The 27,623-nt window shown below is 32.2% G+C and overlaps 1 protein-coding gene across 2 annotated transcripts in view; it reads right to left on the bottom strand.

Annotated features, from left to right (window-relative positions):
- Positions 1–26,872, bottom strand: part of LOC127727977 (uncharacterized) — a 67,552-nt gene extending 40,680 nt beyond the window's left edge. For both annotated transcript variants that reach the window (XM_052235119.1, XM_052235118.1), the window contains exons 1-8: positions 26,734–26,872; positions 24,833–25,325; positions 21,545–21,643; positions 18,091–18,392; positions 14,657–14,738; positions 10,402–10,521; positions 7,856–8,023; positions 3,455–4,450 (exon numbers count right to left, since the gene is read on the bottom strand). In XM_052235119.1, coding sequence (XP_052091079.1) covers positions 3,455–4,450; positions 7,856–8,023; positions 10,402–10,521; positions 14,657–14,738; positions 18,091–18,392; positions 21,545–21,643; positions 24,833–25,298 — 2,233 coding nt within the window. In that variant the 5' untranslated portion in view covers positions 25,299–25,325; positions 26,734–26,872. The remainder of the gene's footprint in view (positions 1–3,454; positions 4,451–7,855; positions 8,024–10,401; positions 10,522–14,656; positions 14,739–18,090; positions 18,393–21,544; positions 21,644–24,832; positions 25,326–26,733) is intronic.
- Positions 26,873–27,623: the final 751 nt, after the last annotated feature.

The raw sequence follows: 27,623 nt of genomic DNA, 5'->3' as shown, positions 1-27,623 counted from the left end.
AAAATTCAAACTTGATCTGTGTTTTGTGGTAATAAGCATTGTGTATAAGTTTCATAATGTTTGGTTGAGGCAAACTAAAGTTAGAGAACGGAAACGAAAAATTCAGCAATTTTTCCATTTGTAAAGGGGCATAGCTCTAGAATTTCGGGATGTACAGATGTACAGACGGACAAGGGTAAAACTTAATGCCCCCTCCGCTATGGCGGGGGCATAAAAAAACATTACAAATACCTTATAGTAATGAACGGTTACAGAGGAGCAGGCCTAATAAAAAAATACTATTGGAAATGTTAAGTCAAAGCATTATATTATATAATTTATCAGACAAACATTTATTCCTTACACAAATCTACCAGTGTCTACATAACAAATTTTTTTGGCACCTATCAGAACAGACCTTATCCCAAAACTCCACTGGGTAACTAGAAAATGAAATTGAAGAAAGGAGACTTTGATTTGCTGACAATTTAAATGCTGCTAAATTGATGATTCTATTGCGACCTTGCTGTTATTTTCATTTTGATTAAATAACACAACCAATCCCATGCCATCTGAAAATTCCATCATGTATGGTCTTAATTTGCAAAAAATGCCATTAATGATTAAAAATGTATCATTTTAAGTGTTTTCTGTCTAGTTGCCTAAGTATCATATTTGAAGATTTGCAGGCATGGAATGTAAATTTGAGGGTCATATACATCCATTTGCCTGAGTCTGAGCATGAAACTCAATGCTATCAGCAAATTTCTAATTAAAATGCCTGCAACTCTTCAAATAATAATCTGTTACCTTCTAAATAAGAGAACATTTAAAATAATCATAATTTAGTGCTGACCAGTTGTAAAATAATTAGGTGCTATTAAATCTGGGAAATGAGAAAATAGAATATTTGAAAACTGAAAGTAAATGAAAGTTTTGCCATCTTCATGTCAGGAAAAAGATAATCATGGCTGATAATGTCACACAGATAGAAATAGATTATGATGTATAAAATATAACTTTTTATAGGTGTACTTTTATTTGGATGTACAAAATTATCTGTTGAAATCCATTAGTGGTAAATTCTATTACACAATCACAGATACTCTTCCATGTAAAAACTACTTGAATGATTTTAAAAACAAAAATCTTTTTTACAAGAGAATGTCAAGGAATTAAAAAAGTACTAAAAATACTGAACTCCAAGGAAAATAAAGAGTCCATTAAACCTGACAAAATAAAACATATATGATATTTGATTATACATGTATCAACCAACAGAACGAATTGAAAACATTACTGTCATATTCCTGACTTAGTACTGATATTTTAAAACTAGGTTGTTTTATAGCAAGCTATACTGTCCACTTGTATGACAGTTGTTTATACTTCCATTATATTGACAAAATTGGGCTGGCAACTCAAATAAAAATAAAATGCTCCGCAGGGCGCAGCTTGATACGACCGCAGAGGTCGAACCCTGAACAGTTGGGGCAAGTATGGACACAACATTCAAGCTTGATACAGCTCTGAATTTGGATTGTGATTAAATATTTGACACAGCATAGGTTTCTGACACAGAATGAATGTGGTCTAAGAGCTTAAAAATTTTAAATTGGACATTCACCTATTATGGTCCAATATCCAAAATCTAAATACATGGTTAAATTCAGCATATCAAAGAACCCCAAGAATTCAATTTTTGATGAAATCAAACAAAGTTTAATTTTGGACCCTTTTGACCTCAATGTGGACAAAGTTGATAACGGGGCCCAAAAATCAAAAATCTAAATACATGGTTAGATTCAGCATATCAAAGAAACCCATATATTCAATTTTTGTTGAAATCAAACAAAGTTTAATTTTGGACCCCGATTTGGACCAACTTGAAAACTGGGCCCATAATCAAAAATCTAAATACATGTTTAGATTCAGCATATCAAAGAACCCTAAGAATTCAATTTTTGTTAAAATCAAACTTAGTTTAATTTTGGACCCTTTGGACCTTAATGTAGACCAATATGAAAACGGAACCAAAAATTAAGAATCTAAATACACGGTTAGATTCGGCATATCAAAGAACCCCAATTATTCAAGAATGAAATCAAACAAAGTTTAATTTTGGACCCTTTGGACCTCAATGTGGACCAATTTAAAAACGGGGCCCAAAATCCAAAAACTTAATACACGGTTAGATTCAGCATATTAAAGAACCCCAAAAATTCAAGAATAAAACCCCATTGAAAATGGTCAAGAAATAAGCAATTTATACGAAGTATCTTCTTTTGCACAATACTGTGCAATTGAATATTTCTTGCTATTGCGCAATACTGCACAATTGACAATTTCTTGCTATTGCGCAATATTGTGCTATTGGATATTTCTTGCTATTGCGCAATACTGTGCAATTGAAGATTTCTTGCTATTGCGCAATACTGTGCAATTGAAGATTTCTTGCTATTGTGCAATACTGTGCAATTGAAAATTTCTTGCTATTGCACAATACTTATTATATAATAATTTACACATCCTGTTTGGTGTGTATCTCCTACCATATCATTATTATTTGCTTTTAAATATAAATCAGAAATAACCAACTTAAAATGGAAAATTTTAAAAGAAAAAAAAAAGGAAACCCCCCCCCCCCAAATTTTTTGAACCCCCTTATGATTCATCACCCCCAAACTCAATCCCAGCCTTCCCTTTGTGGTATGGTACCTTGCAGTACAATTTCAGAGAGATCCATACACTTGAACACAAGTTATTGTCTGGAAACTAGAAAAATGCTTATTTTTGGCCCCATTTTGGCCCCTTATTCCTAAACGTTTCGGGCAATTACCCCCAAACTCAATTCCAGCTTTCCCTTTGTGATATGGAACCTTGTAGTACAATTTCAGAAAGATCCATACACTAACACTCAAGTTATTGTCATGAAACTAGAAAAATGCTTGTTTTTTGCCCCTTTTTTTGCCCCTAATTCCTAATATTTTGAGGCAATTACCCCCAAAATCAATCCCAGCATTCCCTTTGTGATATGGAACCTTGTGGTACAATGTCAGAGAGATCCATACACTAACACACAAGTTATGTCTGGAAGTTACAAAAATGCTTATTTTTGGCCCCTAATTCCTTAACTGTTGGTACCATAACCCCCAAAATCAATCCCAACCTTCCTTTTGTGGTATTGAACCTTATGGTAAAATTTCATAGAGATCCATTCACTTAAACTAAAGTTAGAGTGCGAAAACCAATGTGTCTTCGGACGACGACAACAACGACAACGACGCTAACGTCATACCAATATACGACATATTGTTAAATTGTGACAATAATAGGGATCCAAAAGCCAAACTTGTTGGAGAAGTTAAATATCATAATTGAAGCTCTACTTATGATAAATTGAGTCAAACAACCACCATAAAGAACTAAACAAAATAAACAACCTGCATGATAAGTATAGAAAAATATTATTTACCTCGTACTGTACATTTGTCACTTCCACCAGTTTCAATATTTTGAGCTGGCTGGTTTCCAGTATTATTGTATTTGTCTGTATCCTCCTCTGGTGATGAAATATAAGTTTGACCAGGGACAGAAACATGTGACATCAGTCTATTATAACTTGCTGCATCTGGAATCTTGTCTTCACTTTGATCAGTGCAAGCTGTCACTTTAGAAATAGGAATTTCCACTTCAGATTTTGAACTAATGTTGTCCATTTTATCTTTCCCACTGTCAATTGATCTTTCTGTTTTATCTGTATTGCTTGAGTTGACATCAGTTATAGCAAGCTTGTGCTGCTTTATATTCTGCTCACGTTTTTTTGCCTCCTCGTGAAATATCTCATTACATAAGTTTACTTTAGTTTTAGACATAGCGTCATACAGATTGCCAATATTGACTCCTTGCTGAAGGAGCTTATCTCTAGGAAATTTTCTTCTTTCTTCTTCAGGAAACTGTTTCCGATGATAAAAAGAAGGAAATCCCCTAATATAAACAAAAACAACATGAGCCACATTATTAAAAATAACAATGCCAGGACTCCCTGAAGCTCCACCAACAAATTCACACTGAATAACTAATCTATCTTTTCTGTCCAGTTCTATGTAACCATTCTGTTGTCCATATTTTTGACAAAACCTTTCAAGATCTTCCATTCTTTTCTCTGTTGGATTCCAAATACCTATTCCAGAGTTGACTTCTTTTTTTATACCTTTATTATGACTGATCAAATAAATATGTTTATCCTCATCTTTTTTAGGATTAAGTCTATAAAACTTCTTAAGTGGAGGAGGAAACGGCTTCCGGTTATCAGGTATCAGCCGGAGAACGGCTACATCCAAACTTTCATCCTTAAACAATATTCTTGGTTCAACTTTGAAAAAAACGGGTGACTTTTCGCTAATATAATCAAAGTCTACCTTTATGTTATCCAATTCTGCTTCATATGGTATATCAAGAACAGTATTCCCTATAAAAATGACATAAACTAAATGAATGCATAATGTCCTGTAGCAATTAGTCAGAACAATAACATATCTGTTTCAAATGAATATATTATACTTATATATAACATACCACACTAACAATGAGATTTATAAGATACATGGCAACATCTTATGCAGAAAATCTTCTCATAATATGTAAGTCAGTCATTGATCATTATTGATCTTACTCTTTATGATCGGTGCTTAGCAGTGAAGTATAATTGAATTACCAATTTAACAAGAAATGAGCTGTCAAATTGACAGCAAACCATGTTTCTGTATTTTGAAGGTACTTTCAGACTTGTTTCACCCACTTCATTCTGTGCCTATTTTTCAATCTATGAAGAACCATAACTCCAGAATGGCAAAAGCGAAAATTGTCAACATCCAAATTGACATTCATTTTGTCATCAGAGTAACAACAAATTAAAAATTAGAAAAGCGTTGGTTGAATGGTTCATCAGTTATTGCATTGAAACTACAAAAAGTGTCATTTAAAAATCTGTCAAGGACCATAACTCTCAGATCAATTTTCTTTTGCGTCACCTCTTTCGCCAAAACAATATATTTTTTGCCACTTTTAATTTTTTTTCCCCAAATTTACATAAACGTTTTTTTTCGTTTTTATAAAATATAAATGGAGATGTGTCCCTGGGACACAGATGATGCTCCCGCTTGCATATAACGTTATAAAGTGGCATAACTGGAGAACGGTGTGAGTGAAACCACCCAAATTCGAACTTGATCTGAGTTTTGTGGTAATAAACATTGTGTATAAGTTTCATAACATTTGGTTGAGGCAAACTAAAGTCAGAGAGCAGAAACGAAAAATTCAGCAATTTTTCCATTTGTAAAGGAGCATAACTCTTGAAAGGTAAAAGTGACGCCATCCAAATTCAAACTTGATCTGTGTTTTGTGGTAATAAACATTGTGTATAAGTTTCATAACATTTGGTTGCGGCAAACTAAAGTTATAGAATAGAAACCAATTTTGGGACATATGTACAGACGTACGGACGGAAAAACAGACAGACAAGGGTTAAACTTAATGCCCCCGCCGTAGGGGAGGGGGCATTAAGTTTTACCCTTGTCTGTCTGTTTGTCCGTCCGTACGTCTGTACATATGTCCCAAAATTGGTTTCTATTCTATAACTCCTTAAATTCTCTTTAAAATCTACACTTTCCAATGAAACATGTCTAGTATGAAAAATAAAAAGAGATGAGGTACCCTCGCCAATGAAACAACTCTCCACCTGACACCAAATGACGTACATGTAGAAGTCAGCAACGATTGGTCAACATACAGCCTTCAACAATGAGCAAAAGCCATACCACATAGTAAACTATAATAGGCCCCAACATGACTTATGTATAACAAATAAAAAAAAAGAACATGCTAAAGCCCTGATTTATGAACAAAACAATAAAAAAAAAATATGAAATACAGCAACAAATGACATGTTGTAGTTCACTTGCAATAGCACAATTCAACATTAAGAAATTGCAACACAGACTGATCTAATTTTTACCAATTTCTGATTTCATTTTATATATTTAACATGTCTTATATAAGACAAATAATTTCATATTTCCAAGTATTTTTTTTTCAAAAGTTTAAAACATATTTTCTAATTTGGTATCTATAAGCCGCATATGTTATATCATAACTTATGGTCGAATGCTACTTTTTGTAATTTTTATAGGGTTGTAAACGTGTTGACAGAAACACATTTTGAGAGGTGACCTGTAAAAGGAGGTTCCAAAAAATTCAGATTCTGATATCGCCCGTGACCGGGATCGGGGCAATTTGGTTTAGTGTTTTCAATCCGTAGAGTTATCGTCCTTGCGTGCAGTGAAATAAAATATGGCGGATTCCTGCGCTGTAAGTGTGAAGACAAATTCGAAATATGTTAATATTCATTGAGAAATAAGTCGGCATACGGTTTTCAATGGATACTGAAAGGTTGGAAGACAGGGGAATTCACGAATTCACCTCATACTGCGCGATCTTGGTTGCAAACAGGTTTCAATTTTTTCAATTAACTTCGATAATGACAACATATATTTTTCGTCAAAATTTTTGGTAATTAAAACATTTAAATGACCATTGTTAAAAGTTGAAATGACGATTTCGTTTGAAAATTAGGTGACCGCTGACCGTGTTAGACAGATGACTGCTGAAATGAGTTAAATTATATAGAAAAAACTTTTGGGAGGGTCTGAAAATGACCGTTAGAGGCAGGTGGCTGCTGAAACGAGGTGACCGTTAAGGCAGTTTCGACTGTATATATCATATATAATTTGCTATGTCGTATGAAGTACAGCTTCCAGCCCCGGTTGGGGAGGAAGTAAAGAATCTAATCTACTCTTACATTGTTAATTCGATTTTCTAGGCACTTTATATATATTATATCATACCTCTAACCAAAGTACAGATAAAAAGGAGAGTATTCTGAGTTCTCAAAACCTATTTGCAGATTTTAACTTAAACACGTTAATACATAAACCTAAAAAAAAAAATTTTAAATATGTTTATCTTATAAAATTGTTAATATAGTTAAACAATTTAAAAGACTTTGTTTTGACCTTGGCAAATCCCCTCCCCCTCCATGCTCAGAGATCTAAACATCCCTTTTTATTCAGAGGTCTTTTTATGTTAATTTTAAATTATCATTGAACTTTTTAATAGCGTGAGCAACACAAATGGTGCGACATTTGAAGCAGGAAATGCTTACCCTTCTGGAGCACCTGATTTCATCCTGGTTGTTGGTGGGGGTTTGTGTTGCTTCAGTCTTTAGTTTCTATGAAGCGTTTTGTGGACTTGTTAGATTTTCGTCATTTTTCGTTTTTTGACATGGAGTTGTCAGTTTTTCGTCCACTTATAAGTTATCTCTTTTGTACTATTACAAATTGAAAGACTTTTTTTCAAAACTTTAGCATACCTGCCTGAGTAGTAATAAGGCAGTATGCTCACCTAAAGTGTCGCAGGTTGCTAGTTCAAACTCTGAAAACTATCCAAAATTTTTAAATTCTAAATATTCAATACATGATTAACTCATAAATGGCAGCATTAAAAAAGACATCCAAATTATCATTGATAGGATATTATTTGTACAACAGACATGATAAAATACGATAAAAGGTTAAAATAAAAAGACAGCTGACTTTTCCCTTCTGTATATGAAAAAATTTAAGTCTGGCCTTTAAAACTTCAAAAAAAAGAATAAATGAAGAGGAGAAGCACAACTGGTACACATATTAAAGAATGTCAGAGGGTCTAATGCAACAATCCTATTATAAATTTTATAAGTGACAAGTAATTATTTACACAATACATGTATTTGTAATTCATCAAACACATGAGAATACATAACAAACTTTATACTCACATATATTATCATAAACAACATGAGCAGCAGTAATGATTTTATCTTCTCCTACTCTCCAACATGTTCCAGTTTTAATGGGTCCATGAAAATAACCCACTGATTTTGACACTTCTACAAGGATTTCCATTTCCATAGTACTTATTGTAGAAGTTGGCTGGAATTTCTCCACTATAACAGATGTCAAAAACTTATATCATTTATTCAAAGAAAATTTTAATTTGTGATTTTTTTTCTTGTCTACAGTATAAAGCAAGAAATGATTTTAAATGAGATAAATTCACTGTCGACCTCTTTATAAGACTAGAGAATACATGATTTTGCTACATTATGTTTTTATGCCATGATTTGAATAGTCATTGTTTAAAATCAAAATGTGCAAAAGTTACCAGAAGTTCAACATATTTGTTCTGTCACTTAACTGCCCCTAATTTAAAGGCTATGCGAAATATAGGCAATACTTGCCATATTACATATTTAAAATTGATGTCATATCCTGCAACACAGTGGAAAAATGATTCTCATAAACAGTCTTTCTTTATTGCATTAAAATATGAATCAAGTTTAATACATGTACAAGTTAATGAAGTGTGCTTACTTTAATGCATTTTGAGTTGCAGTGCTACCATGAATATATTTAAGAAATAATTCATTGGGGCTTGAACTTATTGTGATTTTACCATGGCTTGGCCCTTTATGCTAAATATTTTACAACAAGTGACAGCGAGGGGTAAAATATCAGCATAAAGGGCCAACCTGTGGTAAAATCAATATAAATTCAAGCCCACATGAATTATTTCTATTCAAATAGGACAAAGACAGCAGTTCTATTGTTTCAAAGCGCTCTAGGTGAAGGGAAATGTTTGCTGTTCCCGTAATTGAACACACTATTAATATTGACGTAAAATACGAGACAAAACTGAACAAGTGACATGCTTAAATGATTTACAATAACATACTAAGACAGGTTTGGACAAAGCTGATTGATTATCTTACTTTTATTTAAGGAAATGGGCTTTCAACAAATTCTTATCATCGTTTGTTCATGTTTTCATGTGTTTACGACTTTCAGTTTCAAATTCGTGCATATTCCTGTACAATGCTTATATTCTTATGTCATCGTTCAATGACGTCATTTACACCGTCTGACCTCGGGTAACTCATTCATAAAAAGCAAACAACGTGGGAGTAAAATTGGAACAGCCCAAACAATCCATGACGTTGGCATATCAATATATTCATATTTTACCACGAGTTAAATACTCAAAGCATTTGAAGAACGTCATATTACAGAATAAATAGTAGCTTATATGGACATTACACTTATTGTAAAAGATCATACATTGTTGTCACTCTTGATATTAAATTATCACATTATTTAAAGTATTGTCTTTATTTTTCAATAGGAATAAAATAAATTTCAACATTTATAAATGGGAAAAGTCAACAGTCACTTATTCCTACACCAAAAAATGTTTTGCTGGTATGCAACATGTACTATCATTTCTACACAATAATCAAAATATAAGAATCATGCAAATAAAAAGAAGAAAAAGGCTTATAAGTCTATCATCAGCATAACCAGTCAGGGGTACTACTTGTACAAGTTATTTTTATTTACTTTAAGAAGTAATATTAATTTACTTATATAAGTAAATTTTTAAGATACTTATACAAGTGTATTTTATTTACTTGTATAGGTAAATTATTTTAATGGCATAGTTATGTCCCTTAGACATTCATATTTTTTTACTTATACAAGTAAAAAAGTCATACTATCTTCTTTTCTTGAATTTTTGAAGGCCTTGTGCAAATACATAAGATCTTTGCTCAATTAGTTTCTTTGTTGATTTAATGAGATGAAAGGATGAACTCTAATTAAAAATTATGAGCTACTTTTTTAGAAAATTTAGGGGAGATTATTCAAACCTTATAAGAAAATATGATTATAATACATTTACTTATATAAGTGTATTTTATTTACTTCTTCAAGTAAAAAAAAAAAATTTGTACAAGTAGTACCCCTGACTGATAACGTAAGAAAAAAGGAAGAGATTTGACACTTTAAACTAGTGAAAATCAGCACAGGCACAAACACCGCTAAAATTTTATTTTTAAAAAATGTTGTTAGGCACTAAAACCTGTTACCCACCATGGGAATTTCTAAGGTTGGCGCCTTTAAAAACGTTTAAACCTGCTGCATTTGTTTGCACCTGTCCTAAGTCAGGAGCCTGTTGTTCAGTGGTTGTCGTTTGTTGATGTGGTTCATAAGTGTTTCTCTATTCTCATTTTTTATATAGATTAGACCGTTGGTTTTCCTGTTTGAATTGTTTTACACAAGTCATTTTGGGGCCCTTTATAGCTTGCTGCTCGGTGAGCCAAGGCTCCGTGTTGAAGGCCGTACTTTGACCTATAATTGTTTATTTTTTACACATTGTGACTTGAATGGAGAGTTGTCTCATTGGCACTCATACCACATCTTCTTATTTCTATGTATGTTTTACGGTGAACTTAAACATGTTAAAGGGTAATTAAGAAAAATATATTACCTTTTTCTTGCTCTTCTTTCTCTTTTCCATCCACCTGACCCATGTAAACATTATCATTACCAATGTTTACTACCGCTGCATATTTATAATAGTGTTGTATGTTAGCATTGGGAGGTGGCTCTGAAAAATGAAATAGTCAATATTAAATGTATGAGATTTCTAGTTTTACTCACATTTTTAACTAGGTATTCTCACCAAAATCCATTTATTGATTTGGGGTTACACTGGATAAAAAAAATATGATCTCATTTATAATTTTGTCAAAATTATGTGTTAAATGACCATTGTACATGTTGTATGAAATCTATTGATAAGTCAAATTCGACATATTAATATTGTCATAGTGATATCAAAACTGACATTTCTGCACCAAAGTGACACAATTATAACAAGTATTCTGAGAGTATTGCATGGCAATACATAGTCCTCTACCGGTTAAAAAATCATTGCACTGGAACAAAATGCTTACTTGATCTATAGCTGTTTATCTATCAAACAAGAGTGCACATGCTGAAATGTCAAAGCAGCTTTATCTGATCATGATTGAATTTATGTTGAAAGTCTTAAAGATAAAGGTTTTACTACAAGAATCACAAAAGCTCAACATTATCAATAATCCATGAATTGAGGTCAAGGTCAGAAAAACCCTGCCAGACAGACATGTACACCTTACATTCATTACCTACACCAAATATAGTTGACATATTGCTTACTATAGGTTGCACTTCTGTAAAAATAGACCATGCATTTCCCATAGGAACTCCATAACTGTGCCACTTTTACTATAAAGTTTCATAAAAAATTATATCCAAGAATGGAAAGTTCATATGCAGTACTATTTTTTTTTTCAAAGGTCAAAACATAGGGCTGTGCGGCATATTTTCAACATTTATATGCCTTGAACTTCTAAGAGTTTAAACTTATACTAAAATTCTGTACTACCCCTCCCTTCACTTTGGTTCTTCCTCAGAATTCAATTTGGCCGCTATCCAAGTGCATTCATACTGGTAAAATTCCCAAGTTGTGTCTCTAAGAGATGAAACTTAGAGATCATATCTGGGAACCAGTAGGTAAACAAAACAAAATATCTATGAATATTATCTCTCCCCAAAAGGACGCGGTTTGTGAAACAGCTATATTTACCAAGTGCAACCTATATAAAAATGTCATACAAGTGGGAGGTTTAACAAGCTATAACACCAGGTTAAACCCATCATCTTCTTTGGAAAATGCCTGTACCAAGTAAGGAATATGGCAGTTGTTTTTCACTTATTCTGTGATTTTGTCAGTTTTTATGAACTTCCATTTTTTTTAACTTGCCTTGGAGTTCATTATTTTTGTTATACAAGTACTTTTTTAGAGTATCTGAGAAATGGATATCACCATGAAAATTAAAATTAACCAATGCACCATGTAAATGAGGCCAAGGTCATAAAAACACTGCCATGCAGACAGATACGTACTCCTTGCAATCATTCATATACTACAAATAGTTGACATATTGGGTACAGTATCTGAGAAATGGACTTGACCACAAAACCATTGATAGATATGTAGACCTTAATGATTCTATATACAAGATAAAATCATCCTCTTACTCATAATAAGTGAGAAAGTCACATGATAGAAAAACTCTATACAGTTTTTTTAGAGCAGCTGTTAAACCATGAAAATGAGGTCAAGGACAAGGCACATATGCCAGACCAAAACTTCAGAACAGAAGGCATCCGCATACAAGATATGAATTACTGTAAATTCAAAAATCATTGTGAGGTTTTAATTAATGCGACTTTGTGTTTATCGCAATAATAAGAAATTGAACTCTGATGTCTGATACATATATCTGTATTCAGATTTTCCTGAAATAAGCAATAATTAATCTCTCATTTTTGTCCATTCTTCAAAAATAGCAATAATAAATGCACGTAATAATTTCTGAATTTACAGTATCCTCTGGTCTTCAACCTTCGTAAATATTAAGATTTATTCAATTAGTTTTTGACTCTTGATTAATATCCCTATGTCTCACATTCACACGATGTTTAGCAATCATCAATCAATCAGTCTTGCATTCTACAACTTTCATCCTGGGCAAGAAAAAAACAAGAATATGTGTCCATAGGTATTTATGCAACGCTCACGTACACTGTTCGGTGAACTTTGAAAGCGCATTAAAATGAACAAATTTCAAGTTGATTTGACCACACATTCATTGTTAAGTAAATTTACTGATTTCACAATATATTACCATGTTTAGTGAAGTGTGAATTGGGGTAAAAACCAAATTTTATCATATAATTTTAAAAATTCAAACCATAATGAACATGTTTAATAACTTTTAAGTTGATATGCAGGGATGGGCACGATTACTGACAAATGTAATCGATTAATAATCGATTACATGAAGGATTTTTGTGTAATCGATTAATAATCGATTACTCTGATTTTTGTATGTAATCGATTGCAATCGATTACTTTATCAAAAGTAATTACATTACTTTTCAATTACTGTCAATTTTATTTTACAAAATTACAAAACAAATAATAAAGTAAGTTAAAGTTAAACACAATTATGTTGCTCAACGTTTGTATAGTGGATATTTAGAAATTTACCAAAAACAGCATTTAGAGCATTGTCTTCAAATTTTAAGTTGACATTTTTTTTCTAGATGGAATCTCTTACTGAGGATCACAAATATTCAAACATTCTTGAAATTTGGCTTTCAACATGAACGAGAGATGACATCGCATTGCATCAATCACTTATTTATATTGCAAGTTTTTTTTCAAAAAATTTGCTTTCATACTGACTAAGAGTAGCTTTTTTGTTTTTACTCATTAAAAACAGGTATATTTTTATTCAACATAGTTAATTGCAATGTTGGAAGTTTTCCTCTGAAAAAAGTAGAATAATTAATTAGTTCAGCTAATTTCAAAGATCAATATTTATAATTATAATGTCATGCATGAATTAATCCTTTTGTTTTGATAACCACCCCAATTACATGTTATAAAACTGCCAATGGAGTACAATTTATAACCTGGGGCAAAATAATGTAAATCTCCCTCTTAATTAGACATAATTGAAATGAAAACAAAGTCTACATCTTATTTATTAGAAGTCTTTTATCATCTGATTAGTAAAGACAAGAATTGTGTTTAGATTTTTTTATTCTCTAATCAAATTATAAACAATATATATTCATAGTGTCAAAATGGGATACATGTATCTATTTCTCCAAAAGAATTTCAGTGCATAGCCAATGGTTCATTGTCGAAAGGATTTTGTGTACTTTTTAATTTTTATATCATAACATTATAAGGAATCAACTGATTATCTATTCTAATCTAAAATTCCAACTCTTATTTAAAATTATGCTTTAAAGAATGTTAATACAAATAAGCTTACTACTTTAATGTAGTACAGTACTTAACTTTAGACTCGTTTATTATTCTATTTCTATTTTCTTATTTCAAATCTATTTTCTTTTTTTAATATATAAGGTCTTGAATTATTGACAAGCACATAAATCCATTTTTTTTTCAAAAGCTAGATATAAAGTAAAATTTGGTAGGGGATCTGGTTGATCATAATGCAGCTTGTGACAATAGATAGATATAAAGCAGTTGATAAACTCTTAAATCATATTGATACATTCTGTTTAATACATACATACTTTCATTTAGAATAGGTTATATTTCATCAAACTATTTTACTAAAGTAATCGAAATGTAATCGAAAAGTAATCGATGATTACATCACAATTTTTGCTGTAATCGATTAAATTACGATTACATGTAATCGAAAATGTCTTCGATTACAGATTACTGTCGATTACTGGAAAAAATGTAATCAATTACAATCGATTACGATTACAGATTACGATTACCCCATCCCTGTTGATATGGCTACAACTTCATGGTAGACAACCTTAACAAAAATATTTAACCTGATACAAGATAATTTCAGGGACTAAATGATGGTTTGCATCATGCTTCCTCCTTTAACAATTGGCAAAATTAATGTCTACCTAGTATCTTAATTGCTCTGACAACCATGAAACATCGCCTAAACTTGGGAAAGGTTATTAAATTGTTTCCTTGATTGATAGTATTAAAAGCATAAACCATGTTAATGTGTTACAAATTTCATGAAAAAAATTTCTAAATACCATGAAAACTGATTTCTGTCAGCACCACACTAGCAACATAATCTTCATTAGGTACAACTGAGACAAGAAGTGTTTGAACTTACCAAATTTACTTTTCTTCTTCTTTTCTTTTCCTTTTGTTTTTTTGCTATTCATTTCCTTCATTTCCTCTGAAATTTTTTTATCCTGTGAAAACAGTTCAATAAATTTCCAATGAACACATTTTAAATGTCATTTCAAAATTTAATAAAGTATAGTAAAAAAACAAGATTGCATGCTACAGGGTAGCAACGATCCCGCCAATATATTGAAATTTTCCTTATCATATCCTGATTTTCAAAATCCTCTGAAGTATTGGTGTTAATTTTAAACATTTAACATTGGTTCCTTTTCTTTAAACAAGAGTGCACACACGCTGAAATGTCTCGCCTGTTTTACTTATCATTGAATTAATGTTGAAAGTCTGTAATATGAAGGTTTTACTACAAGTATCACATAAGCTTAACATTATCAATGTTCTATGAAAATGAGGTCACGGTCAGATAGACATGTACACCTTACAATCATGCCATACACCGTATATAGTGGTCCTATCTCTAACAGATCAAACCTTAAAATCTTTACATTGACCAATGAACCATGAAAATGAGGTCAAGGTCATATGAACTCTGCCAGAAAGACATGAACACCCTACAATAATTCCATACACCATGTATAATTGACCTATTCTTATAGTATCTGATAAACTGACAAAATTAAGAAAACTTATCTTTGACCAATGAACCATGAAAATGAGGTCAAGGTTAGTGAAACCTGCCAGACGGACATGTATGCCTTACAATTATTCCATACACTAAATATAGTGGCCCTATTGCTTACAGTAAATGAGAAACAGACCAAAACACAAAAACTAAGCATTGTACAATGAACCATGAAATTGAGTTCAAGGTCAGATGAAACCTGCCAGTCTGACATGTACTCCTTACAATCATTCCATACACCAAATATAGTTGACCTATTGCATATAGTATCTGAGATACGGACTTGAACACATAACTTTAACCTTGATCCATGGATGAGATCGAGGTTAGGTAAACCCTACCCATCAGACATGCTGACATTGCAAGGAATCCATATACCAAATATAGTTATCCTAGTGCTCATAATAAGTGAGTATTTCACTTAACAAAAAAACTGTAATTTTTTTTCAAGCAGTCACTGAACCATGAAAATGACTTCAAGGACAATGGGCATATGACACAACGGAATCTTCGTAACATAAGGTATCTGCTGATCTGCACACAAGGTATGAAGCATCCAGGTCTTCTACCTTTGGAAATATAAAGCTTTAAACAAATAGTTTACGCCCTCTTTGCCGCCAGCAGATTACAATACCTATGTCTCGCATACTGTGACTTTTGTCAGAGGCAAGACAAAAACTATGAAAAAATAACAAGGCTTTAATAAGACTTTCAAAAATGGTTTCTTCAGCTATATGTAATAAAATTATGAAAAGAAAAGTAGGGGATAGGGGGCAAAATTTTTCAACATGGATAAAACCAGAGGATTCCCAATATCTGACAAAAAGTCAAAAACAAGATAAGCAAACATCCTTAAGAAATTATGTTTGTTATAACAAATCACCTATCTGACTTGAACATATATACTTTGATGATCCCTAAGGTCTATGTTTCCTAGGTCTAACTGTGGATTTTATCTATTAAATCTATATATTTTGCCTTTTTGGGATGTAAAGGTAAATGCTCTATAAGAAAAGATCAAACAGGGTATGCATCATCTTGAAACATTTTTCATCTTGAAATATATAGATTTTAATATACATGATATAAGTAGCAATAGTTAGGTCCCATTACCTTATCTACTTCTTTCATTAAAATTTAATGAGAAATAATTGCCTCAAGAGTGCTAGCAAATGTTGATTTTCAATATTATTTTAATTTCCAAGGGACATAATTCTTCCAAAAGATGGGTCTTGGTTTTCAAATTAATCTGATATATTGCTGATCTAAACCTTTTTCATAAATTTCATGAATTTCCATGGGAAATGTAAGCAATGCTCCAAATGTCAATATTCATATTTTCATACTAAATGGGGATAATAAATGAAAATATCTGATAGGAAAAATACTTAGATAATTCAAACTTGTTCTTGCTTCATTTTTTTTTATAGTTCACAATGTTTAATGTTTATACAGTCAGCAATTTTTTACATTCATTTCTTTTATAATAAACTGTTAACACAGAGATATGTCTCGCCTATTTGTTATTTTGATAATGCAAATGATGAAATTAAAATAGCAATACTTTAACATGTAAGTTATGCAAATATTCAAAGTCAATGAACCATTACTGAAGGTACAGGGCTAAAAAATCTCCATGGAAATAAGATGTGCCAATGCTATGATACAACTGCAAACCAAATACCATTGACTTTTCATAAGTCGTTCCCTTTAAACAAACCTAAACACAAACATTATATTAAACTTGTAAACTATGTAAAAGTTTCAAAGTCAATGAACCATAATTAGGGGGTGGGGTTATATAATCTCCATGGAAATGAAACTTGCAAATGCCAATACATTTGCATACTGAATATCATTGATTTAACATTAGTGGTTCATCTTAAACTGACCTAATCACAAACTAATACATGAAAACTAAGCAAAAGTTTCAAAGTCAATAGACCATGACTGAGGGCTAAGGACCAAATATTCTCCATGGAAATGAGATGTGCTAATGCTTATACAACTGCATACCAATTATCATTGACCTACCACTAACGGTTCCCCTTAAACTGACCTAATCACAAACTAATACATGAAAACTAAGCAAAAGTTTCAAAGTCAATAGACCATGAATGAGGGGGCGGGGCCAAATAATCTCCATGGAAATGAGATATGCCAATGCTTATACAACTGCATACCAAATATCATTGACCTACCACTAGTGGTTCCCCATAAACTGACCTAATCACAAACTAATACATGTAAACTAAGCAAAGTTTCAAAGTCAATAGACCATGACTGAGGGGGCAGGGCCAAATAATCTCCATGGTAATGAGATATGCCAGAAACAGCATACCTATGTCTCGCTTTTTGACTCCATCAAGGCGAGACAAAAATCTACTTATTGTATATACTCTGACAGCTAAATCAGGTGTACCTTATGATAGGATTATTGATGTGATTTTTTTATATTAAAGAATCATACAGAGACTACATACCAAGGACAATAACTCTTACACAAATGGGACATGACTCAGGTACGGTGAAAAACATGAATAAGCCATGTTCCCCCAATTCCTCAAAATCAGTAATAAAACATATTTTTTGTACCTGTTCATAACCAGATTGTGAAAATTTAGAACCTCTATTACTTATTGTGAATATCTACAAAAGGACAACAACTCTTATAAAACTTGAAAACTTGGATGTGGTAAAGAAAAGGTGAATATGCCATGTCCCTTAATTATGCTTCAAAATAAGTCTCTGTGTAATATATCACATTCTTTTTGTACCTGTATGTCAGCAAGCTTTGCAAATTTAGAGCCTTTATAGCCTGTAGGATCATCACTGTTCTGTTGGTTATCAGATTGAGCATTTTCAGGCTGTGACTTATCAGAATGTTTGCCTATTTGATCATTTTTAAGTCCATTTGATTGGTCACTTCTGCCTTTCACAGCTTCTGAATCATTTCCACCAGCATTGTCTGTTGGTAAATTGTCAACCTTCTTTTCTGGGCTTGTTTCTTCGAATGTGGTTGAGGCATCAGCCATTGCTTTGTCTGTTGGACCAGTCTCATTTAAGCTGCTTACTTCATCTTCAAATACAAATATCAAAATCTATAAATTCTAGTTTCAAAAAGGGCTCTGCAAAACATACCATTCTTTTAGTTGGCCACAAAATTAAAAGGAGAATAATCAGAATTTTAATATAACAAATTGCAATTTTCACCTTAAACATTTCACTCTACTAACAAAAAATATCTGATCACTAAAGGAATTTCTTAGCTAAAACATTCAAATAATGTGTGCCTTATTACAGATCAGACACTATCATGATGTATCAATAATATAGTTGACGTGAAAAATGAGCATCAGTGGTTTGAAATATTCATCATTGTTTAGTTGTAGTTTTATTTTAAACATCTGTTTCTTGTTTGCAATTATAGATTTCAGAATTTAGATGCATGCATAAATCATGTAAATATTTATATTAATGCAATAAAACTTGGAACAAATGAAGTCTGTGTACATTTTTGTCCAGTGGCCTGAGGTTTTAGTAGTTTGTTTTATGTTATTTATGTAATATTTCTTCATGTAAATACTAGAGCAAACATAAGGGGGCCAGCTGAAGCCCGCCGCTGGGAGCAGGATTTTCTCACTGCTTTGAAAACCCATTGGTGGCCTTGGGCTGTTTTCTGCTCTTCGGTCGGGTTGTTGTCTATTTGACATGTTCCCATTTCCATTCTCTATTCTAAAAGATAACTGTTAAAATTTATTTATTTATTTGGAAAGCTTTCCTTTGTCATGTATGCATTATTAAAAGTTTCAAACCTTCAAAATTAGTTGCAATCCAGTTAAACATTAGCATGATGTGAAACAACTGCAAAATTAGAGCACCACTGACAAGTCCTGTATGATGTGTATAGACGAAACGCACTTCCACATCTGGTATACTAAATTGTAAGCCTAATATCTTTGATAAGTTGTTGCTGATAATTTTTTTTTTACTTTTATTTCTTAAGCAGCAATCATTGATCCTTAGGACTAAGGAGTTTTGATTAAAACAAATGTACTGTGAGCTATTAATCAGAATTATGTTTGACCTAATCACCAAAACCAAAACTTAATATTCAGGCGAAAACCCAGTTGAAATAAAACAAAAGAAATGGAACTCTTTGTTAGAGAAGGTAAAAAAGGCCAAGTTTGTAAATTTGAATTGTATACATCTGTTTCTATGGGCTTTAAAAGTTTATAAATGAATGTGCCTAATTTAGGATTTTATGCGTCTAATGTTATGTGTTTTTACTTAAATTATGGTATGGAGCTTCCAGATATTTGTAAATTTTTAAATTATAGACAAATTTTCACAAAACAGTCGATTGTGGTAGGTGCAAATTCATGTGGATCTTTTTTGTGCATAAGCATAAATTCCGCTGAAAAAAATTCCAAAGAAAGATAATAGATTGATCTTTTTAAAGCATTAATTTGCATCTCTGCCCCCAGCGACAGTTTTTTGTGAAAAAATCCCTAAATGGGCAATAATTTCATCGAAAAGAGAAAGTCCAGTACAATTTTTCATGTTTGGGCGTGTTTGAGTTGACTTTTCTGTCTTGAAAACGTAAAAAAGAAAAATATTTGATACATCATCTCGCTTCAGATTCTATTACTCTTATATAATATGTATATTTAGGCTCTAGGTTGATATAATAACATTAAACATTTACAGTACTAAAAAATGAAATATATGGGTCAAGTGAAATACCTTTCTAATGAGTCATATCAACAGAGTAGGTGTGTTCGAATAACAAATTTTTACTAAAAGTACTTGACGACAGACTTTTCAAGTGGATCTTAAAAATGCATAACTTCAAAAAAACTTCATTTTTTGTGTGTGTTATCTAAGGTAATTAGTCTTCAACCTCTGAAAATTTTTAGTCTGCCCTTCCACGAAATATTTAATTAGAATTTTTTAAATATTTTTGAACTTTCGAAAATTCCTCCTGACAACCGATCAGACAATAGTTGTAAGTTGATCAAATGCATAAAAGTACATGCTCAATAGCTAGTAGATACATTCGTCTTTTAAAATACAACTGGCATATAAGGATCGTAATGATGCTATGTGGATAAATTTATCGGTTTTCAAGAGCTAAATTGACAGCGCGTCATCACTACAATGGCTTCCATTTTTATGATTATAAATATTAGGTGGCGTAATGGGGAGATAATTTTGATGAAGTAGAATCCTGACTGTATTGATCAATGAAAAATATAAATTAGGTAAAGGCCAGACCAACATGTTACACCTCACAAACATTCCATACGCCAAATATAGTTGACCTTTTTGCTTATAGTATCTGACAGAAGGTATCAACCACAAATGAACCATGAAAATGAAGTTAAGGTCAGATGAATCCTGTCTGACAGACATATGAACAACTTAAAATCATTGCATACACTAAGTACATATTGTTACCCTGTTGCTTGTTGTATCTGAGATATATATTGACCTAATTAGGATAACTCAACTTGACCAATGTACCATGAAAATGATTGATTGTTGTTTGCTTTATGTCCAGAAGCAAATATTTCATGCCTGTTTAGGACAAGAACAAATTGACAATAAAGACAAAAGGTAGGTCCTGCAATAGGGGGTCTACCCGACTGATAGACTGGAAATTTGGAATGCCACTGGAAAATGAGGGTACATTGGATAGGGATAGAAATTAAGCCATGAAACTGGATACCCACTGACCCCATTAAAAGTTGTTGCAAGGATTTTTATTGTGAAGAGTGTGTAAAAATGAGGTCATGGTCAAATGAACCCTGCCAGACATACATGTACACCATTCCATACTCAAACTTTATTTTACCTATAACTTATAATATCTGAGAATTTAACCTTGATCATTGAATCATGAAAAGGGGGTCAAGGACAATAGGCATGTGACAGATGGAAACTTCAGAACATAGATCTATAAGAAAGATATGATGTATTCAGGTCTTATACCTTCTGAAATATGAATACATTAATAATTTATACTGTTGCTTGATTTGCACACCTACATGTACATCTTGCATTCTGTGACCTCTGTTGCAGGCTAGACGAAGAGAACATATTAATGGCCAATTACCAGCTATCACTACATAAAGTGAAATACAACATGTTTTTCTCTAGACATGCTAGATATGGTTCAAAATTGCTGTAATACTATAACTATATGAAAGACGTTTTCCTCATCCTAACCTTTATGTGCTGATGAATCATCACTTTTACCAGTTTTTTTGTTTATAAATTCTGATTCTTCAATTTGTGGTTCTTCTTCTTTTCTTCCATGGGCAAATACTAGAAAAAATAAAAACATAAATGAATAAAGTCACAAATGAAAGTGGGATGTGGGGTATACCTCAATGATACAGCAACTCAACTACAAAAATAACCAAAAGACATAGGTTCAACAATAGTCAGGAGTTTATCAAAATATCAAGATTTAAATCCTCCTGAGTCTATAAAATAGTGAATAATTTTGACAGAAACAATCAAACATTTGCCATTAATACTCAATTCTCCAAATAATAAAAACGATTTTTTGAAATATGAATATGATAAATAAAGGCAACAGTAGTATACCACTGTTCAAAAGTCATAAATCGATTAAGAGAAAACAAATCCGGGTTACAAACTAAAACCGAGGGAAACACATCAACTATAAGAGGAAAACAACGGAACAACAGAAACACTAAACTCAACTGCCACAAAAACAAACGCCAACATACATAGAAACGGACTATTTGATAACAACTGCCATATTCCTGACTTGGTACAGGACATTTTAAGAGAAAATGGTGGGTTGAACCTGGTTTTATGGCTAGCCAAACCTCCCGCTTATATGGCAATGATAAAAATATCGCTAAAATGACAACACTACGTGACAGGAATACAGTACAAACAAACGCAAGAACACTCAGCACAGAGAAATGCATAAATAAATAATATAATAGTACATTACAACATGTAAACCTCAGAATAACAACGGACATCTCCCATTAACGACTGCACAGGACACCACAAACAGTGACGTATTTTTGTGATGTATATATAATCTTGAAATTCATACAATTATATATGGAATGAGATCCAAAACTTCACAATTATTTTCACAATACTAGTCCAAAAAATTATCATGATTATGACGGTCTTGAAAGGCTATTTAAATTAATACTGTGACAATGTCATAATTATTTGGACTAACACTATACTTTATCCATGGAAAATGGAAATTAACTCGATTATACTGACAAATAAGACATATGTGAAATTTACCGAAAATAGAGAATTCAAACCACAAACGATAAGACATAACACAATATCCAACCGAACTTACAAAAGAAACATCACAAGATATGACATATACAATGTAAATATGTGACAATTACTGACAAGGTTCCTGACTTTGGACAGACACATGAAAATATGCTGTTTTATACAGATTATTATGGCTAGGAAAAGGGAAATAAGTACAAAAATTATTAAATTGTTTTTCTAATAAAGGAGTAGGTCCGGTAAGGGCTGATTTTGGCCTCAAAATTCAGGTTCATCTGATGAAAGATTTTGGACACTTTTTAAACACTTGAGTGTCTACTTCAGTCGATTCAATCAGTTTATGTAAAAGATTTGAACTGCTTTAGTCATTAAAGACGCTCAAATTCAAGCTTTAATATGAAAAATCTATCAAATATGCCATAATATGTCACTTTTCAGATGTTTTTTGTCAAAAATGAAAGTGGCCGCATCCGTGTTCATTCTCAAACTTCATATATGTTATGTATTATCATCAAATACAACTTACATTTAAATATTAAGAATGAACACAAATGCGGCCACTTCCATTTCAGACGGAAACCGTCTAAAGATTAACCAAAATGCTAAAATTTCGCAGATTTCGGTAATTTAGCATGACTTAATGATGCTAGTACCCGATACATGTGCATTGTATTGTCAAAAACAGCCCATATTTATGTAACAGAAGTACTCTTCTTTCCACTAAAAAGCTAAAAATTTACATTTTAACAATTTTGTAAAACTGCTATATTTTGGGGCCGAAAAGGGGTCTTATTGGGCCTACTCCTTTGTCATAATGCATAATAAAAAAAAATTGTCTTGCCATAGCTAGCTACCAAGTTCTGAGGAAAACATAGAGTGTATAATGAGTCATTGTTATTTTGAATGTAAAAGCTTATGACACAAACATGACAAATTCAATGAAATTCAGATATAATTTTCTGTCAGTTTTAAACCATTTCAATAAAACATTTAAAGTTGATCTTATCCAAGGTCAAAAACCACAATACTGATTATTATATAAAGTGCAGGAATCATGCAATAATTATTACGGACTAAAGATTGAGAAGCAAAATATATGTTTTGTAGCATTGAGCATGCCAGACCTAAAAGAATCATTACCAAAACAGATAAAACTCTCAGGTCAATTTTGCCAGTGAAAATTACGATCCTAGTATTAAGACAATTGCACAATTCATAAACTGAATTTTTTAATCCAGTGGGCAAATTTCACTTTGCATTAATTACCATGATTACAATTACACTGATAAAACAGTTTGAATTATAACAATTAGTGTTGTCAGCATATAGCCATCAGAAGGACCCAATATTGAATACCAAAAACATTATCAGTTAATCAGACTCTTTCCAAAATTACAATAATTTAATCCAAAGTTTGGTCATATTTCAAACAAAATGATAATGAAAATTAAATGTATATATCGTCGTATCAGTAACATGCAGACATGAACAATGATGGACAATACAAAATGTTCGAGGAATGTATGTCACAATAATCTTCAATACATCATATCATATAAACATGCAGTTTATAATGTCTTTACACTAAATCCATTGGATGTGTAATGATTGATACTTTAGTCTGGGAAAACATGATTGATTTATTAGCTGTTTTTAGCTTTGAACTAGCTTTCAGTAACCATGGTAACTGTGCTCTTAGATTGGCACTTTGTGTCTTTTGTCTTTATGTTAGTTGTTAAATGTGCTTTGTGTGGATCTGATGAGTCCAGCCATTTTCAATTAATCTTTACAGTTTGTTCTTATGTTGTGCTGTTACACACCATTATCCCAGGTTAGGGGAGGGTTGCATTGAGCACTCACAAACATGCTTAATCCACATTCTATATGTCCCTGTAATTCAGTGGTTGTTTTTGGTTGCTGTCTGTCATATTTGGTGTTTTTTTCATTTTATTAATATTGTTTTATCATGAATCAGGCTTTTGGTTTTATGTTTGAATTGTTTCACATTTTGTCATGTCAGGGCCTATAAAGTGGACTATATATATACGTTTATATGGTTTTTTTTCAATTTTGAAGGTGTATGATGACCTATAGGTGCTTAAATTGGCTTCATTTGGACTCTGTTGGATAGTTGTCTCATTGACAGTCATACTACAGCTCTCATTTTTTTTTATAAACAGGATAAATATTCTATGAGATGAATTAACTCACAATAGGACCTGTCAGTTTCTGCATCACTAGACTGGGATCCAGGAACTTTATTTAATGGAATGCCTGTTGGAGACTCATTATTTGTTTCTTCTCCTTTATCATTTTCGGTATCTGCTCTAGTTAATAGTCCATCTTTATTTGAACTTTCAACAGGATTTTCTGAAAATGAAGCTTCTGGTTCATGCTGTTTGTGATCTTGTTCTTTCATGTAATCAGTTGCTTTTAATCCATTCATACCAGATACACTTGTATTTGTACTCTGTAACACAGTTTCAGATTTTGTTGGGATTTCTGGATTCACAAATGGTATCTTTGTAGCTTCTGCATCCTCTTTGTTAATACCATTTTTATTATCTAGTTTATCCCCAACACTGTCCTTCACCTTTCCTTTGTCACTAGGTCTATAAGTGTCCTCTCTCATCTGGCTTTTACTTTCTTTTGATATCTTCCCTTTGCAATTTCCCATGTTCTCTGTTAAAAGTGTACTTAAATTCTGAAAATAATCATGATAAAGAAAAAAATTACAATCAATTAAAAAATTTATAATTGAAAAGAAAAGAAATAGGGTATCCATCCATGACACAAAACCAGTACATGCACAGCAAAAAACACAAGGAACAGTGCTTTTGATGCTGTTCTTAATCTCAAAGTCACAGCTATGAAACACCAAAGAATGTCATAAATATAGTGCAATATCAGGAAATCACCAGAAAATCTTGTGGTGTTTTTTTAGATTTTGGACCATATTTCTCACATACATTTATCAGAAAAATGTTGTAATGGGTTTTCAATTAAATTGTAATTATGAGCATAGCACTCTCTACACCAGGCAAGGGAAACAAATTCCCTAGCAATTTTGTATGGATGTGTCTGTGTTCCTACATCCTACAAAGCCAAATAAATACACCCCCCTCCCCGGCAGGTGTTTTATTGTTGGAAAGGAAAACTATTTAGCCACTTTGACAGCTTGTTATCTTAACAATTATTTCATAATTATTAAATTTTGACAATGATTTTGTTTTATAAAGTTTTTGAATATCTACTCTCCAAACCAGTACTCAATAATTAAATTTTAAATTTCACATGTTTGCTTTCTTTGTTGTAGTTTAAATTTTGAAATGTGGAATTTGCTATCAAGGGGATCCCAATATGGTTGTAAGTTTGTAACATCATGACAGGGCATGTTTGTTTTGTCATGTGAAAAGTCTGGAAAATTTATGGTATCAACACCAGTGCTTGACAACTTAAAAAGATGTATTTGAATTAAAGGAGGGGGAATGACTACCTTTTGAGATGTGGGATTATAATTGGTAAATAAAGTTGGGATGTGGGATGGGGTGTAGGTGATAAAAAAAAGTGGGATCTTGGAAAAAGAAGACAATTAAGTGGGAAGTGCAAAAAAATTACCAAAAAAGTGGAATATAGGGAATTGAAGACCCTCAGTTTTTGGGAGAAACTTACCATATAGATGTATTTACACTTGTATGCAAATTTGTCAGCCATTACTTAAAATCACACAAGTTCCCGTAAATTTTGACATCACAATTTAAAAAATTTGACCTCATAATTAAAAAGTGATTGTTGCTTGACGTCAGAAGGTTATTCGGAGACAGATTTAAGGTCATTCGGAGACAAAATTCAGCTAAATACCAAAAGTGTAAATACGTTTATTACCTTAACTTAAACTACTCCTTCGAAAGTTGATTATAAAATCATAGAAAGATAAAGTCTCCTAAATGACTCATTCATTAAAGTGACAAAAGTAAAAGTACAAAAAATGACACAATAATTACGGTTCGTTGAAGAAATGTTTTGTTTCAAAGCTATTTAGAGAATTATTTCAAACAAGTATTAAAAGATTACAATGTGGTTATTATGTTATATACTGAAATAGCATATACCTAATACAAATTCTCACTCAACGTAAGGAAACATCATTCGATGCATTTTCCCACTTTATTTTTGGTTTCTCTTTTCATTGTAAAGTGTACACTTTACGCACTTAACGTTAGCTATCGTAAAGTGTTGACCTCATTTTCCGTACAGTTATATCCGACCTAAAAACTTTATGTAGCTTATACAGTACAGATAATAATAGATACCCGTATGTTGCAAGGGAGAGGACCAGCCTAAAATAATAAAAGTTTCACAACATTTTACAATTGTACATTTACAAGTGTGGACTTATCAAGCGAGTTGGAATGTTTTGGCGGTAGTTAGGGAGTACATATTAAAACATTTGAATGGCGGGAGCCAAGCACTTTGTCATAGACCACCAATTCAAAACCCCTATATAATCAACCAGCTTTTTCAATTTCCACAGCTTTCTAAATATTTTACATTAATTCTAACCAGGTATATTCTGCATTGCACATGTATCACCTTAAAGTTTATATGCCAATTTTCAATCAATGTTTACTGAAGTCACCGTTCGGAAGTCAACAAAAAAAAATCCCTGGTTTTCTGGAAATCTTAAATAAGTACACTATGGAGATTACTAATCCTCAATTTTTAATGCAAAATCACGGGCAAGTAAATTTTGGCCCAAAATGGTCTACATAGATTTCTCTTTCACCAGAAGTTTCATTTCTGCAAATTTGTTTTTCAGTTTATGTAAACACTGACACCAAACGAACTATTTTTGTCTGGTGGAACTTTTACTAAATGTTCTAAAATTGAAGTGGGTTAGTTGGTGGTCTGACACCTTTAGTCAGTGACACTGTGACAACTCTTTCTGTTAATTCTTTTAGTGAGAGGGCGGGACCGACTTCCCTATCCCCTAATCCCTCTT

Source organism: Mytilus californianus, unplaced genomic scaffold (assembly GCF_021869535.1).
Source record: "Mytilus californianus isolate M0D057914Y unplaced genomic scaffold, xbMytCali1.0.p SCAF_2, whole genome shotgun sequence".
Lineage (NCBI taxonomy): Eukaryota > Metazoa > Mollusca > Bivalvia > Mytilida > Mytilidae > Mytilus > Mytilus californianus.
This window is presented reverse-complemented; position numbering and strand designations above follow the sequence as displayed.